Source organism: Eimeria necatrix, genomic scaffold (genome assembly GCF_000499385.1).
Source record: "Eimeria necatrix Houghton genomic scaffold, Enh_scaff384, whole genome shotgun sequence".
NCBI classification, from domain to species: domain Eukaryota; phylum Apicomplexa; class Conoidasida; order Eucoccidiorida; family Eimeriidae; genus Eimeria; species Eimeria necatrix.
This window is the reverse complement of record NW_013654288.1, coordinates 15,001-32,719: the sequence shown is the minus strand read 5'-3', so window position 1 is coordinate 32,719 and position 17,719 is coordinate 15,001. Positions and strand designations below refer to the sequence as shown.

Here is a 17,719-nt window from a genome sequence, read left to right as displayed (position 1 = left end):
GCAGCAGCAGCAGCAGCAGCAGCAGCAGCAGCAGCAGCAGCAGCAGCAGCAGCAGCAGCAGCAGCAATAAGGAGTGCAGCAGAAATAGCGACGGCAGCGGCAAAAATGGCAGCAGCAGCAACGGCAGCAGCAACGTTTCACAGCTGCGTCTGCAACAGCAGCAGCAGCAACAGCAGCAGCAACAGCAGCAGCGCCAGCAGCACCCGCATGCCACGGCCGCTGGAGCAGCAGCAGCAGCTACAGTATCAACAACAACTGCAGCAGCAGCAGCGGCTACAGCATCAAAACAACTGCAGCAGCAACAGCAGCAGCAGCAGCAGCAGCAGCACTTGCCGGGTATTCCAGTGTATACATGCAAAAGCTTCACTAGAATGTCTCGGGGAGTGTCTGCGCAGACAAACGCAAAACGTTTGCTTCAAAGCTGCTGCTGCTGTTGCTGCTGCTGCTGTTACTTATGCTGCTGCTGCTGCTGCTGCTGCTGCTGCTGTTGCTGCCGCAAGTGCCGCTGCGGCAGCAGCAACAGCATGCAACGCAAAATGCACACTTCTGCTGCTGCTGCTGCTGCCACCCCTACTGCTGCTGCTGCTGCCACCCCTACTGCTGCTGCTGCTGCCATCCCGACTGCTGCTGCTGCTGCTGCTGCTGCTGCTATCTCACTTGGTGCAGCAGCAAGTTTGCTGCTGATGAACTCAAGAAGGGTTCGGTCTCTAAGAAAAGGCATTTGCCCCCTCAGGGAGTCATGGCTAAAAGGGTGCAGCACATCAGCAAGCAAGCTTAGGTTCTGCTGCTGCTGCTGCTGCTGCTGCTGCTGCTGTTGTTGCTGCTGTTGCTGTTGCAGCTGCTGCGGCTGCTGTTCCTGCGGCGGTTGCTGCTGGTCCTTCTCGTGCTCCTGCGGCTGCTGCTGCTGGGCTTGCTGTTGCTGTACTTCCCGCTCCCGTGCCGGCTGCTGCTGCTGCTGCTGCTGCTGCTGCTGTTGCTGCTGCTGCTGCTGCTGCAGACCCGCATGCATGCGGGCGTTGACAGCCAGAAAGAAGAAGTCAGAAGAAATCCCTGGCGGCAGAGCAGCAACAGAGAGCCACGCCATGCGGCCAACCTGAAGCAGCAGCAGCAGCAGCAGCAGCAGCAGCAGCAGGGTACTGAGCAACACAGTTCGCGTAGCAGCAGCAGCAGCTAGTGCCGCAGCAGCAGCAGAAGAGCAGCACAAAGCAGCAGCAGCAAAAAAGCAGCAGCAGGAAAGCAGCAACTGCCGGTCCATTCAAAAAGCCACAGCAGCAGCAGCAGCAAAACGCAGGCTGCAGCAGCAGCAGCTGCTGCTGCTGCACCAGCAGCCAGGGCCCTAAACAGCAGCAGCAGAGCACTCGAGACAGCAGCAGCAGCAGCAGCAGCAGCAGCAATTTGTTTCCCCCACATCGGCGAGTGGTGCTTCATGAAGTCTTTCTTCGTAGAGACAAAAGGCGGCCCTTGCGAATTGCTCCAAGCTGCTGCTGCTGCTGCTGCTGCTGTGACTTTGCTGCAGCAGCTGTTGCGTCTGCTGCTGCTGCTTCGAGCGCTGCAGCAGCAGCAAAATGGCAGCAGCCTGAATGCCACCATAAAGCTGCGAAGCCGACAGATCTGCAAGCCGGAGGTGCAGCAGCGCTGCATGCGTTTCTGCTGCTGCCAGCAGGAACTCCGAAGGGCTCCACCCGCTGCTGCTGCTGCTGCTGCTGCTGCTGCTGCTGCTGCTGCTGCTTGCTGCTGCGGGGGCCCCCGCCTGCTGCTCCGAGGGCGCACGGCAGCCCCACGAGGGTCCCCAAGCAAGGAATTCGGGAGTTGTGCATTCAATAAGTTGGTTTGCTGCTGCTGCTGCTAGCTGCTGCAGCTGCTGCAGCTGCTGCGCTGCATCACTTCCCACGCTGTGGGGCCTCCAAGTGTGCCGAAGGCCCCACGCGGGCCGAGTCTGTACATCTGCTGCTGCTGCTGCTGCTGCAGTTGCTGCTGCTGCCAGTTTCCGCGCTGCATCAGCTCCTGTTGCTGCTGCTGGCGAGAGAGCCGGCCCCGGAAGCTCCGCTGCTGCTGCTGCTGCTGCTGCTGCTCTTGTTGCTGCAGCCTCTGCCGCTGTTGCATATTGGGTGTAGCTGCGTGCTGCAGCAAAGGGCAGCAGCGCTTGTCGCTTGATAGGGGGGAGGGTGCAGCAGCTACCTGCTGCTGCTGCTGCTGCTGCTGCTGCTGCTGCTGCTGCACCTCTGCTTCCCAGCAGCTCGTTGGGGCCCCTTCTGGGGGGCCCCAGTGCCCTTAGAGTTTTGGCGCTGTGTAGCAGCAGCAGACAGGCGGAGTGCTGCGCCATAGCCACGCGAGCAGCAGCAGCAACAGCAGCCGCTGCTGCTGCTGCTGCTGCTGCTGGTGTTAGAGCTCTCCGTCGGCGCACATGGTGAGCAGCACGTTTGTGTTGGCTTTTGGATTTGCTGCTGCAGCAGCAAGACTTGGGGCTGTTGGTTTGCTGCAGCAGCGTCTGCGGGTCCGCATGCATGCAGCCCCAGGACCTTGCCGGTGGGCCTTGCTGCTGCAGCGGTGTACGTAGTTTGGCTGCTGCAGCTGCTCGCATAGCTGCTGCTGCTGCTTGCATCGCCGCCGCTGCTGCTGCTGCTGCTGCTGCTGCTTTGATATTGCGCGTGGCGTTGGACGCTTCCCCGCACTGGGCGCTGGCTGCTTCTGGGGTTGCGGCGTCGTTCTCTGGGAACTTTGTGTGTTTTTTTTTGCTTTTTTTTGGAAATAAATTCGAAAATATAAAATAAAACAAAAAGGGAAAGTCTGGGCTTCGAAAGATGTCGGTGCTGCAGAAGATCAGCGAGGTGGAGGCCGAGATCGCCCGCACGCAGAAGAACAAAGCCACCAACTTCCACCTGGGGCTGCTCAAGGCCAAACTCGCCAAGCTGCGCGGCCAGCTGCTCGACGGCAGCAGCAGCAGCAGCAGCAGCAGCAGCCGCGGCGGCCGCGGCGAAGGCTTCGAAGTTTCCAAGACTGGAGATGCCAGGATTGGCCTCGTGGGCTTCCCCTCCGTCGGCAAGAGCACTCTTCTCAACAAACTCACAGGTCACTGCAGCAGCAGCAGCAGCAGCAGCAGCGGGAGCAGCAGCAGCAGCAGGGGGGGAGCGGGAGCAGCAGCAGCAGCAGCAGCAGCAGCAGGGGGGTGCTGCTCTTGCTGCTGATGATGAGCCAAGAGGGGGCTCGGGTGGTGCAGCTGGACCGTGGCTGTGCTGCTGCTGCTGCTGCTGCGCTTCGGACTGTGCTGCTGCTACGCATCTCGCCTCATTCTAACCTGCTGCTGCTGCTGCTGCTGCTGCTGCTGCTGCAGGTACCTTCAGCGAAGTTGCTGCTTATGAATTCACAACTCTGACTTGTGTCCCTGGAGTTTTTCGCTACAAAGGCGCAAAAATGCAGCTTCTGGACCTTCCCGGAATCATTGAAGGTCAGCTAGGGTTTAGGGTTTAGGGTTTAGGGTTTAGGGTTTAGGGTTTAGGGTTTAGGGTTTAGGGTTTGGGGGCTCGGTCGCATGCAGCAGCAGCAGCCTAGCCACCAGCTAGCTCGCTGTCTGGCTCTCGGCGCAGCCGCAACAGACCTCCCTGCTGCTGCTGCTGCTGCTGCTGCTGCTGCTGCTGCTGCTGCTGCTGCTGCTTAGGCGCGAAGGACGGGAAGGGGCGTGGGCGGCAGGTGATAGCGGTGGCGCGGACTTGTTCTTTAATTTTGATTGTTTTGGATGTTTTAAAACCCTTAACTCACAAAAGAATTATTGAAAAGGAACTCGAGGGATTTGGAATTCGACTCAACAAAAAACCCCCCAACATCACCCTCGTCAGAAAGGACAAAGGTGCCCCTCCTGCTGCTGCTGCTGCTGCCCCTGCTGCTGCTGCTGCTGCCCCTGCTGCTGCTGCTGCTGCTGCAGCTGCTGCTGCTGCTGCAGCTGCTGCTGCTGCTGCAGCTGCTGCTGCTGCTGCTGCTGCTGCTGCTGCAGCAGCTGCTGCTGCTGCTGCAGCAGCTGCTGCTGCAGCTCGAGTGCCCCTGCCGCTGCAGCAGGTCCCAGTCGCTCCGCTCCCCCACCTCCCCCACCTCCCCCCCCGCTGCTGCTGCTGCTGCTGCTGCTGCTGCTGCTGCTGCTGCAGGGGGCATAAGCGTGAGCCGGAGCGGGCCACTGACACAGCTGGACGAAGAAACCATCCGGCTGATCCTGCAGGAGTACCGCATTCTGAACGCTCAGGTGTCTGTACGCTGCGACGCAACAGCAGACGATTTAATAGATGTAATCGAAGGCAATCGACTGTACGTACCCTGCATTTACGCTGTCAACAAAATCGACCAAATCACTATTCAGGAACTCGACATTCTTGAACAAGTTCCCCATTATGTCCCCATCTCCGCCAACCTCGAGGTAAACCCTAAACCCTAAACCCTAAACCCTTGAGCCTGGAGTGGGAGGGGCGTGCGGTTGTCGGTTGTTGTTTGGGGTTGGGGGTTGGGGTTTGTTAGGGTTTAGGGTTGGGGTTTGGGGTTGGGGTTTTGGGGTTGGTTAGGGTGTAGGGTTTGGCGTTTGCTAGGGTTTAGGGTTTAGGGTTTAGGGTTTAGGGTTTGCGCAGCTGAACCTGGACGGTTTGTTGGAGAAGATCTGGGAGTACCTGAGTTTGATAAGAGTGTACACGAAGCCCCGCGGCCAAATCCCAGACTACTCCGCGCCGGTGGTGCTGCGCTGCAGCAGCAGCAAAGTGGAGGACTTTTGCTGCCGCATTCACAAAAGCCTTTTGGAGGAGTTCAAGTTTGCGGTGGTTTGGGGGAAGAGTGCGAAGCACAACCCGCAGAAGGTGGGCAAGGACCACCAGCTGCAGGACGAAGACGTCGTGCAAATCGTCAAAAAGTGACCGATCTTCGCCGCTTTTTCTCCATTTCTCTTTTATTTATCTTTCATTTCTCTTTCATTTACCTTTATTCTTCTTAATTGCTTCATTTGCTGCGGTTTGGTGCGCGAATCGGCTCGGGGGACCGCCGGATCGCGGAGAAATTCGAAATTCAACTTCGCCACGGAGGCGAAGTTGAATTGCAGGCGCAGCAGTTGAAGCCGAGTGGCGATTCTTTCAGTTCTTCTTCTTTGGATTTCTTTATTCTTTTAATTCTTTTAATTCTTTTAATTATTTTAATTATTTTAATCATTTCAATTATTTTAACCACAAATAAGTCATTTTAGCGAGCCACAAGCTTTAATGCCACAAGAGCTGGCAGCACCAGCAGCAGCAGCAGCAGCAGCAAACGCCAAGCAGCACGAGCAGCAGCAGACGGAAGGCAGGGGCTGCTGCAGGCCGGCAGCGCCGCGCTGCTGCTTTGCTGCTGCTCCCGTGCTGCTGCTGCAGCGCCGCGCTGCTGCTTTGCTGCTGCTCCCGTGCTGCTGCTGCAGCGCCGCGCTGCTGCAGTGCTGCAGCGCGGCGCTGCTGCAGTGCAGCAGCAATATGGACGTTTTCTGTCAACAACTTTGCATGCATGCGCGCATGCATGCAGTTCTAGAAAGGTTGTTTTGCTGGCCCAATTCCCAAACCCTAAACCCTAAACCCTAAACCCTCCTGCAAGCTTCTGCACTAAGCCACGCTAAAATAGACCCATTCATGCATGCATGCATGCACTTCTGCATGCATGCATGCAATAAGTTAGTTAGTAGCAGTTGGCTCATCTGCGTACATGCACCGCGTACGCATGCATGCAAATGCTGCTGCATGCATGCATGCATGCATGCATGCATGCAAATGCTGCAGCATGCATGCACGCATGCATGCATGCATGCTTGCTTGCTTGCAAGTTGTGCAGCACAAGTGCAGCAGCGCATGCATGCATGCAGCTAAGGCAAAGGGTTGCATGCATGCAGCGGCAGCTGCACGCATGCGCTGAGGTCATCATATATGCATGCACGCATGCATGCACTTCTGCATGCATGCATGCATGCACGCATGCACTTCTGCATGCATGCATGCATGCATGCATGCATGCATGCAAAAAGCATGCAGGCATAACGTCCCAATGGCCGCATGCAGAGAAGAAGCCCCAAAATGCTCTTCTTGTTAATTCTCGTCGTTTGCCAGGGGGCCAAGGAGCTGCAGCAGCAGCAGCAGCAGCAGCAGCACAGGAAACACAGTTTGCTGCTGCTGCAGCTACGAGTTGCTCTTGCTGACGCTAGTACTGCTGCTGCTGCTGCTGCTACTGCTCTTCTTAGCTCTAGCGCCACTGCTGCTGTTAGCCAAAGCTGCTGCTGCTGCTGCTGCTGCTGCTGCTGCTGCTGCTGCTGCACCTTTTTTCTGGCTCGTGTGGCTTCGTCGAGGTGCTTTTCTAGCAAGTCTGCAAACGGCCAAACTTCCAAATTAAACGGTACCTGCAGCAGCAGCAACAGCAACAGCAGCAGCAGCAGCAGCAGCAGCAGCAACAATAATAATGCGCTCGAACAGCTTCTTGGACCGCAGCAGCAGAAGCAGTGGCAGCAGCAGCAACCGCAGCAGCAGCAGGAGCGCCGCCGGTTCCGCCGAACTGGGCGCGCCAACCCCAAACCCTAAACCCCAAACCCTAAACCCTAAACCCTAATTGGGAGACCTCGAAAATGCCCGTGGACTCTATGAGGCGGTACTGCTGCTTCAGCAGCAAAGGAATTGGGGGTTTATTTCTTCTGAGGGTTTGCAGCAAAGACTGCAGCAGCCAGCGATCTGCTGCAGCAAGATGGCTGGGGGATCGGCCGCAGAGGCGATCCAGCGCCTCCTGCGCAGCAGCAGCAGCAGCAGCAGCAGCAGGTAAAGCAGCAGCAGCAGCAGCAGGTAAAGCAGCAGCAGCAGCAGCAGCAGGGGCTCAGGGGAAGCAGGACGGCTCGGCAGCAGGGCAGCAGCAACCACGGCCGCAGCAGCAGCAGCGCCGCCGCCAGCCGCTGCTGCAGCAGCAGCAGCCAGCGCCTCCCGCCGCCGCCGCCGCTGCTGCTGCTGCTGCTGCTGCTGCTGCTGCTGCTGCTGCACTTACGCGTCTTTGCTGCTGCGTGAGGCTCGAGTGTACGTACACCAGCTCGGGGTGAAATCCACTTTCCGCCACTTCGACTTTTCGCAGCAGCTCAGCAGCATCTGGGGGAGGGGTTTTGGGGTCGGGTCCGAATTTTCTGTAGACCTGCATGCAAACCCTAAACCCTAAACCCTAAACCCTAAACCCTAAACCCTAAACCCTAGGGGCTCACAGGCGCAGCAGCTGCCGCGCTCAAGACTCACTATTTTCTCCGCACGCTGCAGCACCCTCGACAGCTTCCGCTTCCTCGCCTTCTTGTTCTGAAAGCAAAAACCCTAAACCCTAAACCCTAAACCCTAAACCCTAAACTCGACACCCGTGTTGAATTCAAAGGGCTAAAACCCTCTTGCGCAGCACTGTGGCTCGCGCCTCAGAAGATCGTTTAACCGGCGCAACAAAAAAATTAGGGTTTAGGGTCTGAGATTCATGATTTAGGGTTTAGGGTTTAGGGTTTGGGGTTTAGCGTTTAGGGTTTAGGGTTTAGGGTTTAGGGTCAGGGCTCGCCTTGGTGCGGAAAGCATCTTCCGTTAGCTTTTTCTCGTAGGAGCGAAAGCAGCGCCTCATGGCTTTGACCCGTCTGCAGCCAAAAAACAAGGGTTTATGGTTTAGGGTTTAGGGTTTAGGGTTTAGGGTTTAGGGTTTAGGGTTTAGGGCTTAGGGCTTAGGGTAAAGGACTTAGATCCCAAGATTTAGGGTTTAGGGTTTAGAGTTTTGCCCGCATTTTTGATGGCCCAGAAGCTCAGGCCTAGGATGCATAGCACTGAGTTAAAGATATAGGGTTTAGGGTTTAGGGTTTAGGGTTTAGGGTTTAGGGTTTACGCAATGTATTTGACATCCTGCTGGTACAAGGCGTCTTTAAAAGCCAGCTCATCTATTTGCTGCTGAAAAAGACTTTCCATCGCCTGCCTGAGCACAGACGCCGCAAACCCTAAACCCTAAACCCTAAACCCTAAACCCTAAACCCTAAACCCTAAACCCTAAACCCTTGAGGGCTGACTAGGTCGTAAATTCCTGGAATTTCACCCAGCCTCAGCCCTTGCTGCTCATCTAGGGTTTAGGGTCCAGGGTTTAGAGTTTTGGGTTTATCCTATCGCTAAGCAGCTTTTAGGGCTTAGGGTTTAGGGTTTAGGGTTTAGGGTTTAGGGTTTGGGGTTTACTTTTCTTTGTATTTGGGGGTCAGCAGCGGCGCCGGCTTTGCAACTTCTTGTAGAGGCTCTTCTATTCCTTCAACTGCTGCTGTCAGGCGGAGATAGAGGCTGCAGACAAACCCTAAACCCTAATCCTTAAACCCTAAACCCTAAACCCTAAACCCTGAACCCTGAACCCTAAACCCTAAACACTACATACCTTCGCAGCAGGTGCCACGGCCTCCCGTACACTATGCCTAGGGTTTAGAGCCTACAGTAATTGGTTTGGGAGTTAAGTTTTAGGGTTTAGGGTTTAGCGTTTAGGGTTTAGGGTTTAGGGTTTAGGGTTTAGGGTTTAGGGTTTGTGCTCACTTTTCCACAATTGCCTCGACTTGGGACCGGTGGACGTCCGAGGGCAGGGAATGAAGGTGTACGTACACTGGGCGAACCAGCTGCTTCGCTTTTCGCTGCTGCTGCTGCTGCTGCTGCTGTTCCTGCTGCTGCTGCTGCTGCTGCTGCTTCTGCTGCTGCTGCTGCTGCTGCACACAGTCTAAGGCGTCAATTTGTGTTGCTGCAGAAGCCCCCAGCTGCGGCAAAAAGAAGGTGATGGTTTTGCCCACAAAGGGCAGCTTATTTGCTAGCTGCTGCTCTCCCTGCTGCTGCTGCTGCTGCTGCTGCTGCGGCTGCTGCTGCTGCAGCAGCTGCTGCAGCAAGTCCACGTAGGCGTTAAACTGAGACAGAGAACAGCCATTAACTTGTCGAGCTTCTTCAGGAAAGTCGTGGGTCAGGTCTGTACATACACCCCAATCCCAAATGCTGCTGCTGCTGCTGCTGCTGCTGCTGCTGCTGCTGCTGGTAGTTTGTTTGAGGTGTTTGTAAGGCTCGTGCTGGGGTATGGCTAGTGGTGGCAGTTTGCTGCTGCTGCTGCTGCTGTAGGTGCTGCTGCTGCTGCTGTAGGTGCTGCTGCCGCTGCTTCTGCTGCTGTTCCAGCCCATCTGGTGCCGCCGCCGCTGCTGCTGCGATGGCACCAGCAGCAGCAGCAGCAGCAGCAGCGGCAGCAGCAGCAGCAGCAGCAGCAGCAGCCGCTGCTGCTGAACCCTCACCTGGATGAACCTTCAAGAAGAAGAAGCGAAGGTGGCGGCGCAGCAGCAGCCCCCGCGCCGTTTGCTGCTGCAGTCTATTCCTGCTGCGGCCTCTTGTATGCGTATGCATGGCAGCAGCAGCAGCAGCAGCAGCAGCAGCAGCAGCACGACTGGCAGCAGCAGCAGCAGCGGGACAGTGGGCAGGGGGGCCCCACCAAATGGGCGCACACGAGATAGGGGGCCCCTGTTTGTAAAGGGCCCCCCTTGTTGCCCAATGGGGGGCCCCCCGGGGGCCCCCCAGCTCACGGAGGGCCCCCTTGGGGGCCCCCCTCATGGGGGCCCCCAGGAGGGTCCGATTTTTGGCCCCTAGGGGCCCCCTAAGAAGGGCCCCAGTACCCTTCCAGAGCAGAGCCATGGGGGCCCCTGGGGGCCCCAGGGGCCCTCAGGGGGCCCCTGGCAGCAGAAAAGCTGCAGAACCCTGGGGCCCCACAGGGGCCCCCAAGGAGGCCCGGGGGCCCCCAAGGAGTCCCTTGAAAAGCAGCAAAGAAGCAGCAAAAATGACCCAAAAAGTACCTGCGTGGTCGCTGAAACTTTGCTGCTGCTGCTGCTGCTGCTGCTGCTGCTGCTGCGGTTGCTGCTGCTGCGGCTGGGGTCCCAGCAAACTGCAGCCAGCCAGTCCTTCAAATTTGATTTTCTTTGAACTTTAATTGACACAAAACTATTTTTTAAATACTAATTAAAGGCTTAAAGACCAAGGGGCCCCCCAGGGGCCCCTGGGGGCCCCCAGGGGCCCCTGGGGGCCCGTAGAAGCCTCGAGGGGGCCCCTGGGGGCCCCCCTGGGGTCCCCAGGTGACCTTGGGGGCCCCCAGCCCCTCTGAGTTGCTTTGAGGGGGTTTATTTGATAATTTTATTTATTACTTTAATTAATTTGTTTTGCTGCGGTGGGGTTTAGGGTTTGGGTTTAGGGTTTAGACTCCAGGGTTTAGGGTTTAGGGTTTAGGGTTTAGGGTTTAGGGTTTTGGTCGTATAGTCAAGGCGCGATACACACCTCCCTTTAACTAGGGAGGGACAGCTAGCGACGCCGCCAACGAGGCATTGCAAGCTAGCCAGTTAGCTAGCCAGCCAGCTAGCCAGCTAGCTAGCCAGCTAGCCAACCAGCTAGCCAACTAGACAGGTGGCTAGCCAGCCAGACAGCCAATTGGCTAGCTAGCTAGCTAGCCAGCTAGCCAGCTAGAGAGCCAATCGGCTTGCTCGCTGGCTAGCCAGTTAGCTAGCTAGCCTGCTAGATTGCCGATTGGCTGGCTGGCTAGCTAGCTAGCTAGCTAGCCAGCTAGCCAGAGAGGACTGCAGCCCTCTAACTGGGGCTGTAGGATCTAGAAGCAGCAACCCTCGTTTGGCCCGCCACCCAGCTAGCTACTGTCTGCTAAGCTAGCTAGTCAGCCGGCTAGCTAGCTAGCTGGCTAGCTAGCTGGCTAGCTAGCTAGCTAGCTGGCTGGCTAGCTGGTGGATGTCTAATTATCTAGCTAGCTGGTGGCTGTCTGGCCAGCGAGCTAACTCACCAACTTGGAGCCAGCTATCTAACTAGCTAGCTAGCTAGCTACATATCTAGCTAGCTGGCTAGCTATGCAGCTAGCTAGCTACCTATTCAACTAGCTATATAGCTAGCTAGCTAGCTAGCTAGCTAGCTAGCTAGGAATGCAAAGGTGCGACGCGCAAGAGACCATTGGTCCATTCCCCTTTCTGTGTGTCTTTTATCTTCCTTTTTGTCTCTTTTTAATCTTCTTTTTGTTTCTTTTTTGTTTTCTTTTTTGTTTCTTTTTCTTTCTTTTTTGTTTCTTTTTTGTTTCTTTTTTGTTTTCTTTTTTGTTTCTTTCTTGTTTTCTTTTAATTCACTTTTTGTCTTTTTGTTTTTCGTCTCTTCAGCTCTTTTCAGGTGTATCTACATGGCAAAGGCAGCAACAAAAGTGAAGAAGCTGTTCTGCTGCAGCTTGCTGCAGCAGCAGCAGCAGCAGCAGCATCACTGCTGCTGCAGCAGCAGCAGCAGCAGCAGCACTGCTGCAGCAGACCCTCTGCAGCAGCAAAAGCCCAGAAGCTGTTCTGCTGCAGTCTGCTGCTGCAGGAGCAGCAGCGCTGCTGCAGCAGACCCTCAAGTATCTTTTTTCATTTCTTTTTCATTTCCTTTTATTTCTTTTTATTTCTTTTTTATTTCTTTTTATTTCTTTTTATTTTTTTATTTCTTTTTATTTATTTCTTATTTCTTTTTTTGTTTAATTTCTTTTTTATTTCTTTTATTTCTTTTTCCTTTTCAATTTCCTTTTATCCTCCAGCAGCAGCCTCACTGTCTTCTTTCTTTTATTTCTTTTTCTTTTTCCTTTTGCTTCCTTTTCTGTATTTGTTTCCTTTTTAATTTCTTTTAGTTCTTTCTTTTTTGTCTGTTTGCTGCTGCTGCTGCTGCTGCTGCTGCTGCTGCTGCTGCTGCTGCTGCCTGCTGCTTCTACCTATCTGATTTGCTGCTACAGCTTTTCTAGCATATTCAAAAGTCTAAATATGAGTCTTTAAAATCTACGAGCTCGCAGCCAAAAAGAGGGTCTAGGGTTTAGGGTTTAGGGTTTAGGGTTTACCAGAGGCTCCAGCCGCTGCTGGCTGGCTCTGCAGCAGCAGCAGGCTCACTGTCTGCTGCTGCTGCTGCTGCCTCCTCTGCTGCTGCAGGTTCTGCTGCTGCAGTGCCGCCGCCAAACCAAGAAAAGAATCCGCCGGAGCTCTCCGCAGGAGCTTCTGCTGCTGCTGCTGCTGCTGCTGCTGCTTCGGGTTCTGCAGGCACACGTGCAGCAGCAGCTCACAAAAAGATCAAAAACAGCAGCAGCAGCAGCAGCAGCAGCAGCAAAGCAGACAAGCAGCCGCCCATCTACTAGGAAGGCTGCAGAAGGCTAGAATGCAAGCTGTTGCTGCAGCAACAGCAGCACCAGCAGCAGCAGCAGCAGCAGCAACAGCAACACTAGCAGCACTCTGCACCAGCAGCAGCAGCAGCAGCAGCAGCAGCAGCAGCAGCAGCAGCAGCAGCAGCATAGTTGTGAAACTTACCATCCGCCGGCGGAGGAGGGGCTGGGGCCTTTGCCTTGGGCGCAGCAGCCTTTGCCTTGGCAGCAGCTTTTGGTGGGGCTGCTTTTGCTGCTGCTGCAGTTGCTGCAGGTGCAGCAGCAGCAGCAGCAGCAGCCTTTTTCTCTGCTGCCTTCTGGGCTTCCTCTGCCTTCTTTGCTGCTGCTTTTGCTTCACTTAGCTCCTTCTGCAGTGCTGCGAGTTGCTGCTGCGTCTGCTGCAGCTGCTGCTCCGCAGTGGCTGCTGCTTGCTGCTTCTCCTCAGCTATAGCAGCAGCTGCTGCTGCTGCTGCTGCTGCTTCGTCGCCTTTGCTGCGCTGCTCCTTCTCCATTGCCACTGCAGCATTAAACTTCTTCACAAGTTCATTATGTTTAGTTGCTAAATCTGCATATTTTTGTTTAGCACTTTCTATCATATTGCTTTTGGTCTCCAGTTCCTTTTGCTGCTGCTGCTGCTGCTGCTGCGCCTCCCGCTGCTGCTGCTGCAGCTGCTGCTGCGCCTCTCGCAGCTGCTGCTGCACCGCCCCCAGCTCCTCCTGCAGCTTCGAGGCCTCAGCCCGAGCAGCATCCAGTGCCTTGTTTTGTTCCGCTTCCTTTTCTTGCTGCTGCTGCTGCTGCTGCTGCTGCTTCTGCTGCTGCTGCTTCTGCTGCTGCTCGTGCTGCTGCTGCTGGTCTGCTGCTTCCTTCTTCGCCAAGTCCAGCTGGTGCTGCAGCTGCTGCAGTTGCTGTTTGTGGTCCTCAGCTTCACGCTGCTGCTGCTGCTGCTGCTTCTTGATATCCTGCTGCAGCTCTTCGACCTTCTGCTGCAGCTGCTGTTGCAGCTGCTGCAGCTGCTGCTGGTGCTTCTTCTCCTTCTGCTCCTGGTCCTCGCGTTGCTGCTGCTGCTGCTGCTGCATTTGCTGCTGCTGCTTCCTGCACTGCTCCTCTAGCTCTTCAATTTGCTGCTGCCTCTCCTTGAGCTGTGTCTCCAGCTTTTGCTTCTGCTGCTGCTGCTGCTGCTGCTGTTCTTCTACCTCGTGCTGCAGTCTTTCCGCCTTCTTCGCTTCAGTGTCCTTTGCTGCAGCGAGCTGCTGCAGCTGCTGCTGCAGCTGCTGCTGCTCCCTGTTTGCTTTCTTGTCTCTTTCTGCTGCTGCTTGTGTCTCCTCCTCGATCTTCGTCTGTAGGTTTGCAAGCTGCTTCTGCTGCTGCTGCAGCTGCTGCTGCAGGTCCTCCAGTTCCGCCTCACGCCGCTGCAGCGCAGCAGCAGCAGCAGCAGCAGCAGCTGCTGCTGCTGCTGCTGCGCTGTCGGCCTGCCGGCGGGTTTCTTGCAGCTCTTTTTCTGTGTCTTCTTTCTGCTGCTGCAGCGCTGCTGCCCTTTTGTTTGCTGCGTCTAGCTGCTGCTGCAGGTGCTGCTGCCGGTCTGCTGCTGCTGCAGCAGCAGCAGCAGCCTGCTTCTTGAGCTGCTGCTCGCCCTCCTCCTTCTGCTGCTGCAGCTGCTGCAGCCTGCTGCTGTGCTGCTGCTGCTGCTGCTCCTTCTCCAGCAGCAAAGCTGTGTGCTGGTCCCCCAGCTTCCTCATTTCTGCTGCTAGCTGCTCTCCTGCTGCTTTCAGAGACTCCAGTTCTTCATTTGCTGCTTCCAGTTTTGCTGCTGCTGCTGCTCCTGCTTCTGCTTCGCGCTTCACGGCCTCCATCTGCAGCTGCAGCGAGCTCAGAGCTGCTTCTTGCGCCTGCAGCAGCAGCAGCAGCAGCAGCAGCAGCAGCAGCAGCAGCAGCAGCAGAAACGCCAAGTGTATAACCCGTGTGGCAACACCCGCAGCACAAGTATCTCTCCGAGAAGCAGCAGCGGCTCCAGCTAGCTAGCTAGCTAAATCTTGGCTAGCTATCTAGCTAAATGTTTGGTTAGCTAGCTAGAAAGATGTTCGGATAACCAGCTAACTAGCTGCTTGGCTAGCTAGCTAGCTAGCTAGCTAGCTAGCTGGCTGTTTGGATAGCTAGCTAGCTGTTTGGATAGCTAGCTAGCTGTTTGGATAGCTAGCTAGCTAGCAGTTAGGCTACCTAGCTAGCTAGCTCCGGTACGTAGGCAGCTACATAGGTCTGGCTAGCTAGCTCGCTAGCTAGCTAGGGTAGGCTACAAGTTTGTAGCCAGCCACCATCTAGTTAGCTAGCTAGCTAGCTAGCTAGCTGGAGGCTGGCTAGCTAGCTAGCTAGCTAGCTAGCTGGTGGCTGGCTATCTAGCTAGTTAGCTAGCTGGTGGCTGGCTATCTAGCTAGTTAGCTAGCTAGCTGGCGTCTGGCTAGCTAGCTAGCTAGCTGGCATCTGGCTAGCTAGCTAGCTAGCTAGCTAGCTGGGGAGTCACCTGGAGGTCCTGCCTGGCCTCTGCGAAGTCCCTGAGGGCCTGGCAAACTCCAGCAGCTAGCTGGAGATCATCAGCAGCTAGCTGTCCAGTGAGAGCAGCAAAAGCAGATTTGATTCTGGAGAAGGGGAGGCTGAGTTGCTGCAGCTTGGCGTCGGCCTGCTGCAGCTGCTGCAGCTGCTGCTGCTGCTGCTGCTGCTGCAGCTGCAGCGCAGCAAACTTGTTCCGCTCCCCCCGCAGCTCTGCTGCTGCTCTCGCCAGCTCTTGCTGCGCTCGAGTGTAATCTCCTTGAAGAGCATTTTCTATTTCTTGTCTTTGCTTCCTTTCTTTTGCTGCTGCTGCTGCTGCTGCTTCCTGCACTGCTGCCAGCTCCTGCTGCAGCCGGTCCCGCTCTGCTGCTGCGTCTGCTTCCCGTGCTGCTGCTGCTGCTGCTTCCCGCTCCGCTTCTTTGAGCTGGCTCTGCAGCAGCAACAGCAGCAAACAGCTCATAGGGAAGCGTTCAGGGTTTAGGGTTTAGGGTTTAGGGTTTAGGGTTTAGCGAGGCAACGGTGCAGCATGAGACAAAAGGGCAAAAACACGAAAAGGAAGAAGATGCAGCAGCAGCAGCAAAGAAGCAAAAAACAAAAGAGCAAGAAAGGCCCAGAAGCAAGCAGCAGCAAGCAGCAGCAAGCAGCAGCAAGCAGCAGCAAGCAGCAGCAAGCAGCAGCAAGAAGCTCCTTCAGCAGCAAGCAGCAACGCAGCAAACATTCCTAGCAGCAAGTTTGCTGCTGCTGAGCTGTACAGACACTGAAATGCACAAATCTGTAGAAGCAAAAAACCCAAATGAACGTCTCCGGCAGCTGCGGGCAGCTGCTGCCGCAGCAGCAGCAGCTGCTGCTGCTGCTGCTGCAGCAGCCGCGGCAGCAGCAGAGAAGCAGCACAGGGGAAGCAGCAGCAGCAGCAGCAGCAGCAGCAGCAGCGCCGGCAGAAGCATAGGAAGAACCAGAAGCGCTGCATGCGCAGCAGCAGCAAATGCAAACGTGCAGCAGCGCAGCAGCAGCCCTGCGAACACAACCGCAGCAGCAGCAGCAGCAGCAGCAGCAGCAGCAGCAGCAGCAGCAGCGGACCTGGGCCTTCTGGGCATTGGTCTGGAGCGTGCGGGCCCTGTCTTCTGCTGCAGCAAGCTGCTTCTTGAGGGCGCAGTTTGCTGCTCGGAGGCTGCTGCTCTCTGCTGCAGTTTGCTGCTTGAGTTTTGCTGCTGCTTCGAGCTGGTTCTCGAGCTGCTGCAGTTTGCTGTCGGAGTTTGCTGCGTCTGCTGCTGCGCGTTCGGCTTGCTGCTGCAGCAGCGCGCGCAGCTTTGCTGCTTGCCGCTCCAGCTCTTCTTGTCTTTTGCTGCAGTAGTTCATTTGGGACTCATCTGCTGCTGCTGCTTGCTGCAGCGCGCGGATTTGTCTTTCTTTTGCTGCTAGTTGTGCTGCTGCTGCTCTTTCTGCTGCAGCAACTTTCTCCTCGGCGCTGTCCAGCTGCTGCTGCAGCGCCTCGCGAGCAGCAGCAGCAGCAGCTTTTATGTCTTTCATTTCCTGCTTCACCTTCGAGACCAGCATGTTGCGTTTTGCTGCTGCTGCTGCTAGCTGCTGCTGCAGCAGCTCGGCCCGCTGCGCCAGCCCTGCTGCTGCTGCGCTGCTGCGCTGCAGCTCCCCCTGCAGCCGCTCCACTTCTTTTTGCTGCTGCAGCAGCAAATTGCTTTTTCTTTCACTTTCTGTTCTGTGTCTGTCGAGTTGCTGCGCGAGTTGCTGCAGCTCCTGCTTTGCTGCTGCTGCTGCTGCTGCTTCCCGCCGCAGCTCCGCGTTTTCCTGCTGCAGCGCGCGCGCCGCCGCCGCCGCGCGCTGCTGCTGCTGCTGCTGCTGCTGCTGCTGCTGCCGCCGCTGCTGCCGCTGCTCCGCCTCCCGCTGCTGCAGCAAAGTCCCTTGTGCTGCTGCTTTGTCCCGCAGCAAACTGTTTTCTTTGGCTAGCTCCCCAGCTAGCTGCCGCAGCTCTTCAAGAGCTTCCCAGTAGCTTTTAGTTCCAGCCAAAATGCTGGTGACTAGCCGGTCGTCTGGCCGCAGCTTCCGCCTTGCTGCTGCTGCTGCTGCTGCTGCTGCTGCTGCTGCTGCTGCTGCTGCGGACCGCTCCCGGGCCCGCCCGCCGGGAGCCCCGAGGGGGGCCCCCTGGTAGTCCATCGCGGCATTCGGGGGCCCCGACGCTCCCCAGTTTGCTGCTGCAGCTGCTGCTGCTCAGCTGCTGCAGCAGGCCGCGCTGCAGCAGCTGCTGCCGCGCCTGCTGCAGCAGACAGCGCTGCAGCAAGTGCTGCTGAAGCTGCTGCAGCAGAGGAGAGGCAGCAACTGCTGCGGCAGAGGGGCTGCAGCCGCTGCGCTTGCTGCTGCTGCACAGAGCGCTGCAGCAGCTGCTGCTGAGCGCTGCTGCAGCAGACGCTGCTGCTTGTGCAGCAGATGGGGCAGCAGCCGCTGCTGTTGCTCCTGCAGCAGGCGGTGCTGCAGCGGCTGCTGTTGCTGCTGCAGCTAATGCTGCTGCCGCGTTGGCAAACTGTGCTGCAGCTGCTGCCGATGGTGCTGCTACTGCCGCAGCAGGTGCTGCAGCAGCTGCGCCAGCGTGCTGCTGCGAATGTTACTGCTGCTGCTGCTGCTGCTGCTGCTGCTGCTGAAAGTGTTGCTCCCGCTGCTGCTGCTAGAGCTTCTGCTGCTGCTGCTGAAGATGTTGCTGCCACTGCCGAAGATGCTGCAGCCGCCGCTGCTGCTGCTGCTGCTGCTGCTGCTGCAGGGGAGATCCAGTGAGTGGGCAGCAGGGCTTAGCGTTGTTGCTGCAGTTGTCTGTTAGCTGCTGCGAAGAAGCAACTTAAAGAGAAAGGAAAAGAGTTTAGTTGCAGAGAGAGAAAAGAAGAGAAGGGAAGTGCTGCAGCAGCAGCAGCAGCTGCTGCTGCAGTTCAAATCGAAAGTAACACAAAGAAATGAGGCGAGCCGAGACTTTCCGGGGAGACTCAAGGAGAAAGACACCTACAATTCG

The 17,719-nt window shown here is 56.5% G+C and overlaps 5 protein-coding genes across 5 annotated transcripts in view; 2 read left to right on the top strand and 3 right to left on the bottom strand.

Moving 5' to 3' along the window:
• Nucleotides 1-1,336: 1,336 nt before the first annotated feature.
• Nucleotides 1,337-2,602, bottom strand: ENH_00049290 (hypothetical protein, conserved; the record flags this gene model as incomplete). The annotated part of the gene is made up of 1 exon (XM_013581239.1): nt 1,337-2,602. The coding sequence occupies one exon, from the start codon at nt 2,600-2,602 to the stop codon at nt 1,337-1,339; it is 1,266 nt and encodes a 421-aa protein (XP_013436693.1).
• Nucleotides 2,603-2,801: 199 nt separating this feature from the next.
• Nucleotides 2,802-4,886, top strand: ENH_00049280 (developmentally regulated GTP-binding protein 1, putative; the record flags this gene model as incomplete). Its single annotated transcript, XM_013581238.1, has 5 exons — nt 2,802-3,069; nt 3,332-3,445; nt 3,656-3,844; nt 4,137-4,402; nt 4,608-4,886. The coding sequence occupies 5 exons, from the start codon at nt 2,802-2,804 to the stop codon at nt 4,884-4,886; spliced, it is 1,116 nt and encodes a 371-aa protein (XP_013436692.1).
• A 1,275-nt stretch (nt 4,887-6,161) lies between these two features.
• ENH_00049270 (hypothetical protein, conserved) lies at nt 6,162-9,166 on the bottom strand (the record flags this gene model as incomplete). Its single annotated transcript, XM_013581237.1, has 7 exons — nt 6,162-6,345; nt 6,581-6,756; nt 7,009-7,149; nt 7,248-7,304; nt 7,878-7,950; nt 8,202-8,300; nt 8,544-9,166. 7 exons carry the CDS (start codon nt 9,164-9,166, stop codon nt 6,162-6,164), a joined length of 1,353 nt encoding a protein of 450 aa, XP_013436691.1.
• A 2,704-nt stretch (nt 9,167-11,870) lies between these two features.
• On the bottom strand, nt 11,871-12,764 carry ENH_00049260 (hypothetical protein; the record flags this gene model as incomplete). Its single annotated transcript, XM_013581236.1, has 2 exons — nt 11,871-12,064; nt 12,335-12,764. The coding sequence occupies 2 exons, from the start codon at nt 12,762-12,764 to the stop codon at nt 11,871-11,873; spliced, it is 624 nt and encodes a 207-aa protein (XP_013436690.1).
• A 4,384-nt stretch (nt 12,765-17,148) lies between these two features.
• The window catches only part of ENH_00049250 (hypothetical protein), a gene marked incomplete at both ends in the record, with an annotated part of 1,279 nt that continues 708 nt past the window's right edge, over nt 17,149-17,719 (top strand). The window contains one exon of the mRNA XM_013581235.1: nt 17,149-17,265. Within this exon, the coding sequence (XP_013436689.1) occupies nt 17,149-17,265 (117 nt within the window). The remainder of the gene's footprint in view (nt 17,266-17,719) is intronic.